General features: G+C 30.3%; 3 protein-coding genes across 3 annotated transcripts in view; 2 read left to right on the top strand and 1 right to left on the bottom strand.

Annotated features, from left to right (window-relative positions):
* Positions 1-14,802, bottom strand: part of LOC125810727 (glycine-rich RNA-binding protein 3, mitochondrial-like) — a 193,882-nt gene that overhangs the window by 165,423 nt on the left and 13,657 nt on the right. The gene's annotated exons all lie outside the window — the stretch shown is intronic.
* On the top strand, positions 604-3,678 carry LOC125810712 (receptor-like protein kinase FERONIA). The gene is made up of 2 exons (XM_049490187.1): positions 604-2,616; positions 2,784-3,678. The coding sequence occupies exons 1-2, from the start codon at positions 741-743 to the stop codon at positions 3,518-3,520; spliced, it is 2,613 nt and encodes an 870-aa protein (XP_049346144.1). The 5' UTR covers positions 604-740; the 3' UTR covers positions 3,521-3,678.
* LOC125810966 (receptor-like protein kinase FERONIA) overlaps positions 12,921-14,802 on the top strand; it is a 34,050-nt gene continuing 32,168 nt past the window's right edge. The window contains exon 1 of the mRNA XM_049490463.1: positions 12,921-12,971. Within this exon, the coding sequence (XP_049346420.1) occupies positions 12,955-12,971 (17 nt within the window). The 5' untranslated portion in view covers positions 12,921-12,954. The remainder of the gene's footprint in view (positions 12,972-14,802) is intronic.

Raw genomic sequence — 14,802 nt, 5'->3', positions numbered from 1 at the left:
TTTTCATCTTCTTTTATTATTTCCTAATACTTTTAAATTTGTGGTCTAAAATTAAAAATCTATTAAATGTACAAAAAAAAACCTTTTATTTGTGGTATTAAATAAGTTATTTTGAATTTAAAAAGTTGACAAAAAAAGTTAAAGCAATGAGTCATTCTTTTTTAAAAGTACTAAAATGTAAAATAGATCAAATAAATTAAAATGAAAGTAATATTTTTAACATTATTTATTTTTTTTGGTTTTCATCGGTGTTCGGAGCCCACATTGGAACCCTGACTAAATTCGGATCGCGCATTGCAGGGCCCATTCGAAGGTGACGCTCCCAACAAGATTTTCTCCATACCCAAGGCTCAAACCCGAGACTTCTGGTTAAGGGTGAAACACTTCCACCAGTGCACCACAACCCATGTTGGTACATTATTTTCAAATATATAAATTTTGTTTCAACAAGCTTAGAGCATCAATGTCCGAATTCACATTTTAATCTCAAAATTTCAACTACATCACATGTATTTAATTTGATTACAAAAAAAATCAAAGAGAACTTATTATCGTATCTGAAATTATTTAATAATCATAAAAAATACTAGCAATGACTAAAGAAGAAGACTGGGTCAACTTTGGCATATGAACCACAGATAAAAGAAGAGGAAATGCTTTGAGAGTCAACACTCAAGTCTTGCCAATGGTTGTGTATAATTGCTCCTTGGAACAACTAATATCTCCTTACACAAACGCCCATGGCAACCATTACTTTACTTTTCTTTCTCTTCTTACAACTCATAACCGCCACTATTTCTACCACGCCGCCACCGTATAACGCCACTGTCTATGTCTTGCTTAACTGTGGCGCACAATCAGCCACCACCGATGATACTGACCGTCGATGGGATACTGATACTCACTTTCCAAATTTCTTACCTTCCAACTTTTCAAGCATATCCACAACAGCCACAGCTTCTGAACAAGATCCTTCGGTCAATAGAGTTCCTTATACGACTGGTGCTCGTATTATGAGATCTCAATTCACCTACACTTTCCGTGTTACCCCTGGCACAATATTCCTCCGTCTCTATTTCTACCCTGCCAATTACTCCGGCTTCAACAAAGCTGAATCTTTTTTCTCCGTCACAGCTAATCATTTAACCCTCTTGAGTAACTTCAGTGCTTTCCTCACAGTCTCCGCAAGTAGTCGTAAACAAATTCAAAAAGAATATGTCATCAATGTTGATGAAACTCAGATACTCAAATTAACATTTTCTCCTTCACCAAACTCTTATGCTTTTGTTAATGGGATTGAGATACTTTCTATGCCAACTGATCTTTACATCCATGGAGACGTAAAATTGTCTGGGAATACTAATCCATATAACATCAATAACAGCACTGCTCTTGAAACTTTGTACAGGCTGAACGTGGGAGGCAATTCAGTTGCTAGCACAGAGGATACAGGGATGTATCGTGTATGGGATTCAGATGATGCATTTGTTGTTGGATATGGCTATCAAACTCCTCATTTTGATGTCAACATCACTTACACTTCTGAAACCCCGGCTTATTCTGCGCCGAGGATAGTTTACACAACCTCTAGGACTATGGCCAATCACAGCCAGAGCCTGGATTGGGAATTCCCTCTAAACTTTGGCTTCTATTATCTTTTCAGGCTCCATTTTTGTGAGATTCAGCCGGAAGTTCAAAAAATAAACGATAGAAGTTTTTCCATTTCTATCAGAAACCAAAAAGCCGAGCGAGAGGCTGATGTAATACAATGGAGTGAAGGCTGGAGAATCCCTGTGTACAAAGACTATGTGGTTAATGTTAGAAACCAAGATGGTGAGCAAAACGTGACACTTGATTTGAGGCCTAACCCAGATTCTGCGTATCAAAATGCTATCTTAAATGGCTTAGAAATTTTCAAGTTGAACGACTCAAATGGAAACCTCTCCGTGCCGAATCCTGAATTTTTCTTTCCGAATAATTCACCACCAAACGACAATAATAAGAGATCATCATCACACATCATTGCTGTTATCACTGCAGTAGCTGTTATTAGCGGAATTGCTCTGCTTTCAATTCTCTGTTTCTTAATTTTCCGGCGGTGGAAAAGGGGAAAAGAACTTCATACAAGCGTTACAAAGTCATCATGGATCCCTTTGTCAATTACATCGAACTCAACCCAAAGAACCGGCGGCTCAGGCTCATCAGCGCTACCATCCGATCTGTGCCGACACTTTTTACTAGAAGAGATAAAAACAGCAACATGCAATTTTGATGAAAAATTTGTGATTGGCTATGGAGGTTTTGGTAATGTATACAAAGGGTACATAGACAACGGCGCAACCATAGTTGCAGTCAAGAGATTGAATCCTTCATCAAAGCAAGGAGTCCGCGAGTTCGAAACAGAGATTCACATGTTGTCAAAGCTAAGGCATGTGCATCTGGTGTCCTTAATTGGTTATTGTGATGATAACAATGAGATGATCTTGGTTTATGATTACATGTCTCATGGAACTCTTCGTGATCACTTGTACAAAACTGATAATGCTCCACTTCCATGGAAGAAACGCCTTGAGATTTGCATTGGCGCAGCAAAAGGATTGCATTATCTCCATACAGGTATACGGTCACTTAATTCTATACTTCTATTTGCTGTGGTACCATATTAAAGTATGTATTGAGTAAATTAAGTGATTTACTGGTAAAAAAGATAAAGATTAATTATTTTTAATATAATAAGTTATTATTATCTATAGTAGATATGATCGTTAAATTTAATTTCACAGGTAAAAAGGATATCATTATTCATCGAGATGTGAAGTCAACCAACATTTTATTGGATGATAAATGGGTTGCTAAGGTTTCAGATTTTGGGTTATCCAAAATCGGTCCACTTAGTGGATCAGGAAAAACCCATGTTAGCACTGTTGTGAAAGGAAGCTTTGGATATCTGGATCCTGAATACTATAAGCGACAACAATTGACAGAAAAATCTGATGTGTATTCTTTTGGGGTGGTGCTATTCGAAGTGTTGTGCGCTAGACCAGCATTAATTCCTAACATGCCGAAAGGGCAAGTGAATTTGGCTGATTGGGCTTGTAGGAGCTGTAAAAAAGGAAATCTTCAACAAATAATTGATCCGAATTTGGAAGGACAAATTGCCCCAGAGTGCTTAAACAAGTTTGCAGAAGCAGCATATAATTGCTTGAAGGATCAAGGAGTCCAAAGGCCATCAATGAATGACGTTGTCTGGAATTTGGAATTTATATTAAAGCTTCAAGATGCAGCTGATAATAGAGGTCACAAAATGGAATTGAACAGTTACCCAACTAGCCCGTCTTTCCCCTTGATTATGAATGATCATACCAATATATCTACAGACGAAGGATTCGAGGCATTTTCAGGTTCACATGAAGTTGGAGGAAAATACACAAGCAGTGCTACATCCATGACCAGTAATAGTGATGACAAATTGAAGAGTGACACTATTTTCTCAGAGATTTTGAATCCATCGGGTCGATGAGATTGTTATAACTAGTATGATAAATTACATATTAGTTCTTCTCTGTTTTCTTTTTCCTTTGTTGAATTTATGTCCTTATTATATATGTAGATGAATTGAAGCCATTATTCAGAAGTATATAAGCTATAAAATAGTTTCACTATATTTTGTTGGGTGAACTTTGCTTCCTCTTTTTGTTTGTTTTGCATCTTTTGCTTTTTTATTTCCCATTTGATATCTGATATTTATATTAAAGCCTAACTAATTTAGATTTGTGCTGCGTATGACCTCATTCTAAAGGAAGCGCTTCCAACCAAGAATTTTTTTATACTCAAAACATAAACTTGAGACCTCTAATTTAGAGATGAACAGACCATACAGTGGATGTATGTTTTGCATCTACCCTCTCAGTTTTGATAAATAAAACAAATCAAACCAAGCTAGGGATGGAATTATTAATTTCTTTAACTCAAGTAATTATTTGTTTGGTTACCTGAAATACACGACTCTCATTTGATGTGTCATTGTCACTCATGTACAATAATATTCAAATATGAACATGGAGGGATCCACAATCTTTTCAAAGAATTATTAAAAGGAAAAAAAAGTTGATGTCGTAAGAGAAAATACCTCTTATATCATTGGTTAATAAACATGCAAAAGTAGATACACTTTTTTTTCCTTTTCATTTTTCTTTAGTGTTGAAAAGTCAGTTAAAAATTTAACAAAGAATCATCCAAAAATTCGAAAGAAAATAATTCAATACCTTTCATTTCACGTTGGCCAAGAGGAATTATTGAGCTTAATAGGCTTCGAAAAGTCTTTTGTATGGCCTACAAGAAAAGATAGACACCCCAATTAAAAAAAATATTTTTATTTTTATTTCTATTGTTTTTCTTTTTCCTTTTTGTATTCTCCTGGGTACATATATGGTTCCCATTTTTAGTGCAATAAATTCCTATTATTTGCACATTTAATTTCTCTGTCATTGTTTGACGAGGTCAACTCTTGAATACTCAATTGATTTTTCAGTGGTAGTTGAAAAAGCATATCACTACTACAGTAATTAACACAACCTCCATATGAGTAATTAGGAGTTAACACAACCTACATATGAGTACTTATGAACTTGTCACGGAATTTCCACAAATGTCCCAATTGATATGTTTTTATTGAATTTATCAATTATATATATATCGATTGGATTGTAGCGAATAATATTCAGAAGTATATAAGCTACGTATAAAATAGTTTCACCATTTTTTCTTGGATAGACTAGTCAAGTTCCATTGATATGGCACTACGGAGAAGATTTTTAAGCTGAAGAAAACAAAAAAAAAAGATCTTTCATAATTCACTTGCCCTTGACAAAGCTAAAACACAAAGACTTGGACTAATCGTCTTGATAATAATAATTTTTAAAAAAGTTAGGATTCTTTTGATGTGTCACCATCACTCGTACAAAATAATACAAATATGAATATAGAGGATCCACAATTTCTTCACAAAATTATCAAGAAGAAATTAAAAAGTTAATGTCATAAAAGAACATACAATCTTTCTATTTTTTCGCTAAGGACCTTCATGTTTTATTATATAACTAGATATAGGACCCCGTGCCAGTACGGGGCCCAATATATATTATTATTTTATTTTAATTTATGTTATATTATGGAATTTGAAAAGTTATTGAAATTTTATATGATTTTAAAATATTTTAAATTTTTAGCTATTGTGATTTGTAGTACTTTTTTTTAACATAATTTTGAAAATAATATTTATTACTCTGTTTGTTCTAATTTATGTGGCACACACAGAATTTCAAATATTAACCCTTTTTTATATGTCTCTTTAATATATTAAGTTGTTAATTATTGTATTTTATAGTACATTTTGAACCTAATTTTTTAATAATATATGTTATTTGCCATGTCCCAATTTATGTGGCATTAATTGATAGATTTGTTGGAGTCGAGAGATTTATTTTGTTAATTATTGTAATTTATAGTTTTTTTTTCCGTCAATTTCAAACAATATATGTTGTTAATTGATAGAATACTTTTAATGTAATTTTTTTAAAAAAATATGTGTGACTCTCCATGTCTCAATTTATGTGGCACATGTAAAGTTTTGACAATTAACCAAAATTTTAATACATTTAAAAAAATATTTTTAAGTTGTTAAATTTTAAGTAATTTAAATTGTTGTATTATTTATTACAATTTATAATACTTTTAAAGTAGTTTAAATATTGTACTATTTATTATGATTTATAACACTTTTTTTTTAATTTATGTCATATTATGGAATTTGAGAAGCTATTGAAATTTTTATATGATTTTAAAAATATTTTAAATTGTTAGCTATTGTGATTTGTAGTACTTTTTTTAAACATAATTTTGAAAATAATATTTATTACTCTATTTGTTCTAATTTATGTGGCAGATACATAATTTCAAATATTAACCCTTTTTTATATGTCTCTTTAATATATTAAGTTGTTCATTATTGTATTTTATAGTACATTTTGAACCTAATTTTTTAATAATATATGTTATTTGCCATGTCCCAATTTATGTGGCATTAATTGATAGATTTGTTGGAGTCGAGAAATTTATTTTGTTAATTATTGTAATTTATAATTTGTTTTTCATCAATTTCGTCGACTATTTATTTTATTAATTATTGTAATTTATTGTTTCTTTTTCGTCAATTTCAAACAATATATGTTTATCATATAATCCATTTTATGTGGTACCAATATAATTTAGAGAGTCAATTAAATTTTGTATATAAGTTTTAAATAATTAAGCTGTTAATTATTGTAATATATAGTATTACTTATATTATTTTAAATATATTTAAATATTATATGTTAGGTTTTTTATCCTAATTTATATGGCATTGATAGAATTGAAAGTGTCAAATAATTGTTAATTATTGTAATAGATAATATGGAGTATTTAAGTCATTTATAGTATAGTAATTAATATATATTATGTAGTATTTAAGTGTTATATTATGGAATTTGAGAAGTTATTGAATTTTTTTATAATTTTAAAAATATTTTAAATTGTTAGCTATTGTGATTTGTAGTACTTTTTTTTTACATAATTTTGAAAATAATATTTATTACTCTGTTTGTTCTAATTTATGTGGCACAGGCAGAATTTCAAATATTAACCATTTTTTATATGTCTCTTTAATATATTAAGTTGTTAATTATTGTATTTTATAGTACATTTTGAACCTAATTTTTTAATAATATATGTTATTTGTCATGTCCCAATTTATGTGGCATTAATTGATAGATTTGTTGGAGTCGAAAGATTTATTTTGTTAATTATTGTAATTTATAGTTTCTTTTCGTCAATTTCAAACAATATATGTTGTTAATTGATAGATTTTTTGGAGTGGACTATTTTTTTTATTAATTATTGTAATTTATTGTTTCTTTTTTGTCAATTTCAAACAATATATGTTTATTATATAATCCATTTTATGTGGTACCAATAGAATTTAGAGAGTCAATTAAATTTTTTATATAAGTTTTAAATAATTAAGCTGTTAATTATTGTAATGTATAATATTACTTATATTATTTTTAAATATCATATCTTAAGTTTTTTATCCTAATTTGTATGGCATTGATAGAATTGAAAGTGTCAAATAATTGTTAATTATTGTAATAGATAATATGGAGTATTTAAGTCATTTATAGTATAGTAATAATTAATATATAATATGTAGTATTTAAGTGGAAGGTGGTGAGGCCCACTTATGTAGTTTGATAAATATATTGGATATTAGTAGTGATTTATAGTATAGTAATTAATAATATATAATATGTAGTATTTAAGTGGAAGGTGGTGGAGCCCACTTATATATTTTATAAATATATTGGACATTAGTATTGATCTTATTGGCACAATGGTAGTCATTCCTAGAGTCTTCTATAATATAGTAATATAGATAAAAATAAATAATATTTTCATCTAGAAGAAATACATAGGAGGCTATATCTTAAATTACTAATTTACTCATCTTAATAAGGTGACCATCCTCCACTTATTATTAGTTAGTCGTTTGGTGCGTGGTATGAATTATAGTTATTTTAGGGACAAAATGTAGGACTATTTTATTTTGTGTTTGGTTGGAGGTATTAGGCAATATTGGGATTATTTAGCATACTAATTTATACCTTAGTGACATGATAAGTTATCCCTCATACATGGTGGAATAGCTTATCATAGGATAACTTATGCCGAAACTAAAAGGGTGTTTGGATTGACTTAAAAGTTGGTCAAACCTACTTTTAAGTCAGTTTTTAACTTCTAGGAGACTAGGATTGTTTGATAAATATAAAAATAACTTAAATAAGTTAAAAATGACTTAAAATAAGTTAACAAAGTTAAAAACAACTTAGAATAAGTATAAAATGACTTTAAAAGATTATAAACCAAAAGTAGTCTCTCTCTACTTTTATTTTTTTGACTTAAAAGGAATAATACTTTTTTAAATCCAAACAAACTCTAATTATTTTGAGATAACCTATTCCTAACCAAATGAAGAGAACACGCATTCATCTTATGTCATTGGTTAATAAACATGCAAAAGTAGATACTTGTTTAATTTTTTCCTTGTCATTTTTCGTTAGTGTTGAAAAGTCATATCAAGATTTAACAAAGAATCATTCAAATTCCAAAGAGAACAACCCAAAAAACTTTTATTTCACGTATGTCTATACTCATATGGCCTACTGTTCCAGTGAAAAATAATTATTGAGTGGAACACAACAAAGACTATGGAAATAGACACCAATTAACTAGTTTTATTCATTATTCCTTTTTCGTTTTTGTATTTTCCTAGTTACATATATGGTCCCCATTTTCAGTGCAATAATTTCTAATTTTTAGATTGGCAGTGGAGTGGTGCGGGACGGATTGAGTTTAACCAGTAGAAAATTTAATTCACGTCGTTCCACTCCACATAATAATTTTTTTTAATTTCAATCTGTCTCATCCCGCTCCGCATAGACCCGCCCCACATGAAGCCGTCACACATAATTTTTTTAATTTTTTTTTCTAGTTAAGTTTGACACTAAAAATAAAATTCAGAAAAATAAATTCATTTTGTCATTAAATTGTATTAATTTAAGAGGATAGTGACTTAAAATTTATTTTTTAGAGGTCAATTGAGAAACATGTAAGAAATTGAGTCATTTTCATTTAATATCTTGAATATTTTAGAAGCTTTAAAGTTATTATTTTAATAAATATTGTTCTATCACTCTTATAACATATAAAAAGTTAAAATTAAATTTAAACCCACATAATATCTCATATATCCGTAATCCGCCCGCCCGCATTAATTTTTTTAAAAAAATCCACTTCAACCCGCCCCGTATCCCATCAACCACACAACCTTAAACCCGCCCCATCCCATTGTCATCTCTACTTATCTTTGCACCTTTAATTTCTCGTCTTTCTTTGACTGGGTCAACTCTTGGATATCACTGATTTTTCAGTCCATCAAAATCAGTTAACCATATAATTAAGTAACTAATAGAGTATCAACCAACGGTAGATTTTCTTATGTGATCAGATAATCTTTATTTTAATTAAGTATATAGACTTACGGACTTTTAAAATGTTTTATAAGAAATTTAGGGCCGTTTGGCCATATATAAATATTCTCTTGAAAAATTTGGAGAAAATTTAGAAATTAGTGTTTGACTATATAATTTGTGATTACTTGGCTAATACTCCCTCCGTCCACAATTAATTGTCATGGTTTCCTTTTTTAGAGTCAAACAATAAAAACTTTGACCAACATTTTACGATGTATATTTTCATCATATTGATATGCAAAAAATTGCAACTTATAATACTTTTCGTATAGTTTTTGAATATCTAATTTTTTTTTAAAAAATATCGAATTAACGTAATCTAATTTAACTTTAAAAATTAGTCAAATTGACTTTCGAAAAGCGCAACATGACAAATAAAAGTGGACAGAGGGAGTAGTATATTTAGACAACATCTCAAGTTCCCAAGTTCTAGAAAAAAAAATATGGGCCAAATTCTAGTATTTGAGAATTTTTACAAATTTAAAACTCACCCCAAAACTTTTATATTTTATAAAAAGACCATCATTTTTAATTTTGGATAAATTTCATTCCTATTTGTTGTACAAAATTTATATTATATACATATTTTAAATAATTTTTATTCGAACTTGCTCTTCCGAAAAGTCACTTCCAATTATACAAGTAATAATAGTAGTTTTTTTTTAATATAAATCAATGATACTTTCCTTTTGTTTTCTTCCTCTTTTTTATAAATTCATTTTAATTATATTTGTTATCATAACTTTCACATAACATTTTTAATTATAAAATGATAATACATTCCATTTCCACCGTCTCTACTGTCTTGTTTATTTTTATCACTTTCCGAGTTTTTTTATTTTTCTGTTTTAGAGTTTAACAACAATCATTCATGCTGAATGATAACAAGTTTTATGATTTCTCTACAATGCAAATAAATAATAAGATTAAGAATATTGCATGCATGTGTGAAGAGGGAAAAATTTAATACGAGAAAGGGACTAGAGATTACTATTCTCCACTAATTATATAGTATTAACTAAGACACTCATATCATTGCTTAATAAACATGCAAAAGTAGATACTTTAATTTTTATTTCCTTGTCATTTTCCCTTAGTGTTGACAAGTCAAGTCAAAATTTAACAAAGAATCATCCAAATTTCCAAGAAAATAACCCAAAACCTTTTATTTCATGTATGTCTATACTCATATGGCCTACTCTCTAGTGGAATATATATACAGTATAATTATTGAGATGGAACATAATAAAGACTATATATATGAAAATGAAAGGCAATATCTTTATTAGTAAGAAAAATCGTTTGCATGGGCAACAAGAAAAAAATAGACCCCGATTACCCCGATTACCAAGTCTTCTTCACCTTTCATATTTCATTGTTTCCTTTTTCTTTTTATATTTTCATATAGTCCCTATTTTAACTGCAATAATTCCTAATCTTTGCACCTTTAATTTCTTTGTCATTCTTTGTCTAGGCCACCAACTTTTTACTTGGAGCATGTTTGCCATGGGTTTAAAAACTATCTATTTCTACACGTAATTTTTAAAGAGCAACTTTCACATATAGTAAATATAAAAATCATATTTGTATGTTATAACTATAGTTTGTATAATTGCGCCCACTATGGAGAATCAAATTGTATAACTCGCTGGCATGAGCTTCAGATTTGTAGAATTTCGCTGGCAGACCATTTGTATAAATCGTTGGCAGCCTATTGTTTGTATAAATTGATGACAACCTTTCAATTCAATTTTATGTATTTGTATATCTGCATAAAATTTGAATGTATACAATTGAATCGAAATAAAACATTTGTATATCGAATCTCTCTCTCTCTCTCGCTTTATACAACACAAATTATACATTGTAATTTGTATAATCTGTGTTTATATAAAGCCAGAAAGAGAGAAAGACAAAAGAGAATTAGGCAGGGAAAGATCTATATTTGTATAATTATAAGTGTATAGGACGAAAATATATGTATTCGTATTTGTATATACAATTTTCTCTCGCTTTATACAAACACAAACGTATTTTATACATTTGTGTTTGTATAAAGTGAGAGAAGAGAGGGAGAGAGTGACGAGCGAAAAACCTAGGTAGAGAGGCGAATGACAACTGTTTGCTACAAGTTACAATTAAATCAAACTGTAGTATAACATTTAATTTGAATTAATAGTTTGCTATTATATACAATTTTCCCTTTTTTAAAATGACTTTTTAGAAAAGTACTTTAAAAAATAATAATTTGTGTTTGGTTAATTCATTTGAATTTTTTTTTTTATAAGCAAACTATATTTGATTAATATTTTCTAAAAATATGCTTTCGAGAGTCAAATTACGAAAAACAACAAGTGTTAATGTACTTTTAATATTAAGATTATTTTATAGAGAGGAACTATTTTAAAATACTATTATAATTTTTTTAATTAAATTAAAATATACATATTCAAATTTTCAATTAATATTATACTTTTTTTGGGAGGACTGAATCTTTAATTGTTATTTTCTTTTCTAATCTTGCAAAAATATTATTTTTACTTTTTTTTTCTAATTCTACAAATAATATATAAAATATAAAATAATAATATTTAAACATAAAATAAAAATAAAAATTTATTATAAACTTAATAAACCTATGAGATGTGCTAATTAATTAATAAGAGATACATTAGCAAATATGTATATATATAGGGAAGAGATATTTTAGTCTTGAAAAGAATAACTTTTCTGCTTGCAGAAATTTTAAGCTTCTTTCCGTTCACTAGAGAAACTGCTTCTGTTTTCATTTAAAAACAATTTATAGATTTGCCAAACACTTAATTTTCAATAAAAATATTTATTTTCTCAAAATAAGTGTTTTTTGGCATCTAACAACAATGTCAAATATGCTCTTAAAATGCTGAAGGAAAAAAAAAAAAAAAAACTTAAAAGATGATCAGTATTGCTTTGTATCCTTGTTAAGTTTAGTTATACACGCATATAATAATAAATAGATTTTTATATCAGTTACTATAATTTTGGTAATTGTTTTTGTACAAAACTTGAACAAAATGGTCTAGGTGAACGTCAGTTTTTAATACAGAAAAATCGAGAGAAGGCTCAAAATAGTCCCTCATCTTTGGGTTAAGACTCAAAGTCATTCTTGAGTTTTCAAATGGAGCATTAATAGTTCCTCATGTTTGCAATGTTGGTGCACTTTTGGTCCTTCCCTAAACTTTTATCTATTTTTTAACATTAATTTTGTTCATAATTTTATGTAAGGAATGTCCCATCGTGTTTTTATATATTTAGTAGAAATAATAATTCTATGTGAGAGAAGGTGAGAAGAATAACACATTGTTCTGTTCAGTATAAATATTACTGCAACTAAACTAAGAACATTTTAACATATGACATTGCAAGAAAAGGAAAAATTGTACTATTGTACATGAAATTGTCGTGGTGAACCTCTCGACTTTACTTGCAATACGATTTCTACTAAACAAAATAAAGTGTTTTTCTTCTCACAATCTCTCACATGGAGTTATTATTTTTACTAAATATATAAAATGACGATTAAACGTTCAATACATAAATTATGAATAAAATCATTGTTAAAAAACAGGCAAAATTTTGAAGAAGGACAAAAAGTACACCAATATTACAAACATGAGCGACTGTTAATGCTCCATGTGAGAACTCAAAAATGACTTTGAGTCTTGACCCAAAAATGAGGGACTATTTTGAGCCTTTTCTCCAGAAAAATCGAAATAACAGAATGACTTGATCATTGAAGAAGTAGATATCTGTACACCAAATAGCAGAGAAATTTCAGAACAACGCCATGTTATTCATTGCTCTGATTTCCTCTCTCCTATTACATCTAATGACAGTCACTATGACTCTCACGCCACAGTACGATTACAATGCCACAGACAATCTTTTGCTGAATTGTGGCAGAGTATTGGAAGGCACAAAATTAGCAGCCCCCATTGAAGATATCGATGGCCGTCAATGGTATACAGATGCCCACTACCCATATTTCCTACCTGTCAACTTTTCAAGAATATCCACAACAGCCACAGCTTTTGAACAAGACTCTTCGATCAATAGAGTTCCTTATATGACTGGCACCCGTATTATGCTATCTCAATTCACCTACACTTTCCGTGTTTCCCCAGGAGCCAAATTCCTCCGTCTCTATTTTTACCCCGCCGATTACTCTGGCTTCGATAAATCAGAATCTTTTTTTACAGTCACTGCTAATCATTTTACCCTCTTGAGTAACTTCAGCGCTTTCTATACAGTCGCTGCAAGTACCAATTCTAGTAAAGCTGTTCGAAAAGAATTTGTCATTAATGTTAATGAATTTCAGATACTCAATATAACCTTTTCTCCCTCGCCAAACTCTTATGCTTTTGTTAATGGGATTGAGATAGTTTCCATGCCCACCAATCTTTACATCGGTGGAGATAATCGTATCAAATTGGTGGGCCAGAATGATCCTTATTCCATCTATAACGACACTGCTCTTGAAACTTTGTACAGGCTGAACGTGGGAGGACATTCAATTGCTAGCACGGAGGATACAGGGATGTATCGTGTATGGGATTCAGATGAGGAATTTATTGTTGTATATGGCTTTCAAACTTCTGAATTTGATGTCAACATCACTTACACTACTGAAACCCCGCCTTATGCTGCGCCCAGGATAGTTTACGTAACCTCTAGGACCATGGCCAATAACAGCCAGAGCCTGGATTGGATATTCCCTCTAGATTCTGGTTTCTATTATCTTTTCAGGCTCCATTTTTGTCAGAATCAGCCGGAAGTTAATGAAACAAACCACAGGGTTTTCGACATATACATCGGAAATCAAACGGCAGAAAAACAAGTTGATGTAGTTGGACTGAGTGGCGGCTGGGGAATCCCAACGTACAGAGACTACGTGGTGTATGTGAGAGACCCAGATGTCCGACTAAGCAAGGAAAAAGTGTGGCTTGAATTGCGACCTAACATGAAAACTAGAGCTGTGTATGATATTGCTATGTTAAATGGCTTGGAAATTTTCAAATTGAGCGATCCAAATGGAAATCTGGCCGTTCCATATCCTGAATTGGGCTTAGAAGGTTCGATCAAATCAGCACCACTCCCAAACAACAATAAGAAGAAAAGAATATCATGGCATATCATTGTTGCTATCATCGCAGGTGTGACTAGCGGTATTGTTGTTTTCTCAATCCTGGGTTTCTTAATTTCCCGACGACGACAAAATGGGGGAAAAGATTCTGGTACAAGTGTTCCCAAGTCATCATCACTACCATCCGATCTGTGCCGACACTTTTTAATTGCAGAGATAAAAAATGCAACAGACAATTTTGATCAAAAATTTGTGATTGGATATGGAGGATTTGGTAATGTTTATAAAGGGTACCTTGACAATGGTACAACCACAGTTGCAGTCAAGAGATCGAATCCTTCATCAAAGCAAGGGATTCGCGAGTTCCAAACAGAGATTGAGATGTTATCATCAAAACTAAGGCATCGACATCTAGTGTCCTTAATTGGTTATTGTGATGATAAGAATGAGATGATCTTGGTTTATGATTACATGGCTAATGGAACCCTCCGTGATCACTTGTACAACACTGACAATGCTCCTCTTCCATGGAAGAAACGCCTTGACATTTGC

Source organism: Solanum verrucosum, unplaced genomic scaffold (assembly GCF_900185275.1).
Source record: "Solanum verrucosum unplaced genomic scaffold, falcon-dt-bn FXZP01000032.1, whole genome shotgun sequence".
Taxonomy (NCBI): Eukaryota; Viridiplantae; Streptophyta; class Magnoliopsida; order Solanales; family Solanaceae; genus Solanum; species Solanum verrucosum.
This window is presented reverse-complemented; position numbering and strand designations above follow the sequence as displayed.

What these genes read in the sequence shown, in the direction of transcription:
- LOC125810712 (XM_049490187.1), top strand. Translation starts at nt 741, where the DNA reads ATGGCAACCATTACTTTACTTTTCTTTCTCTTCTTACAACTCATAACC. An exon ending in ATTGCATTATCTCCATACAG is followed by an intron (nt 2,617 to 2,783) that starts GTATACGGTCAC and finishes TTAATTTCACAG; the next exon opens with GTAAAAAGGATATCATTATT.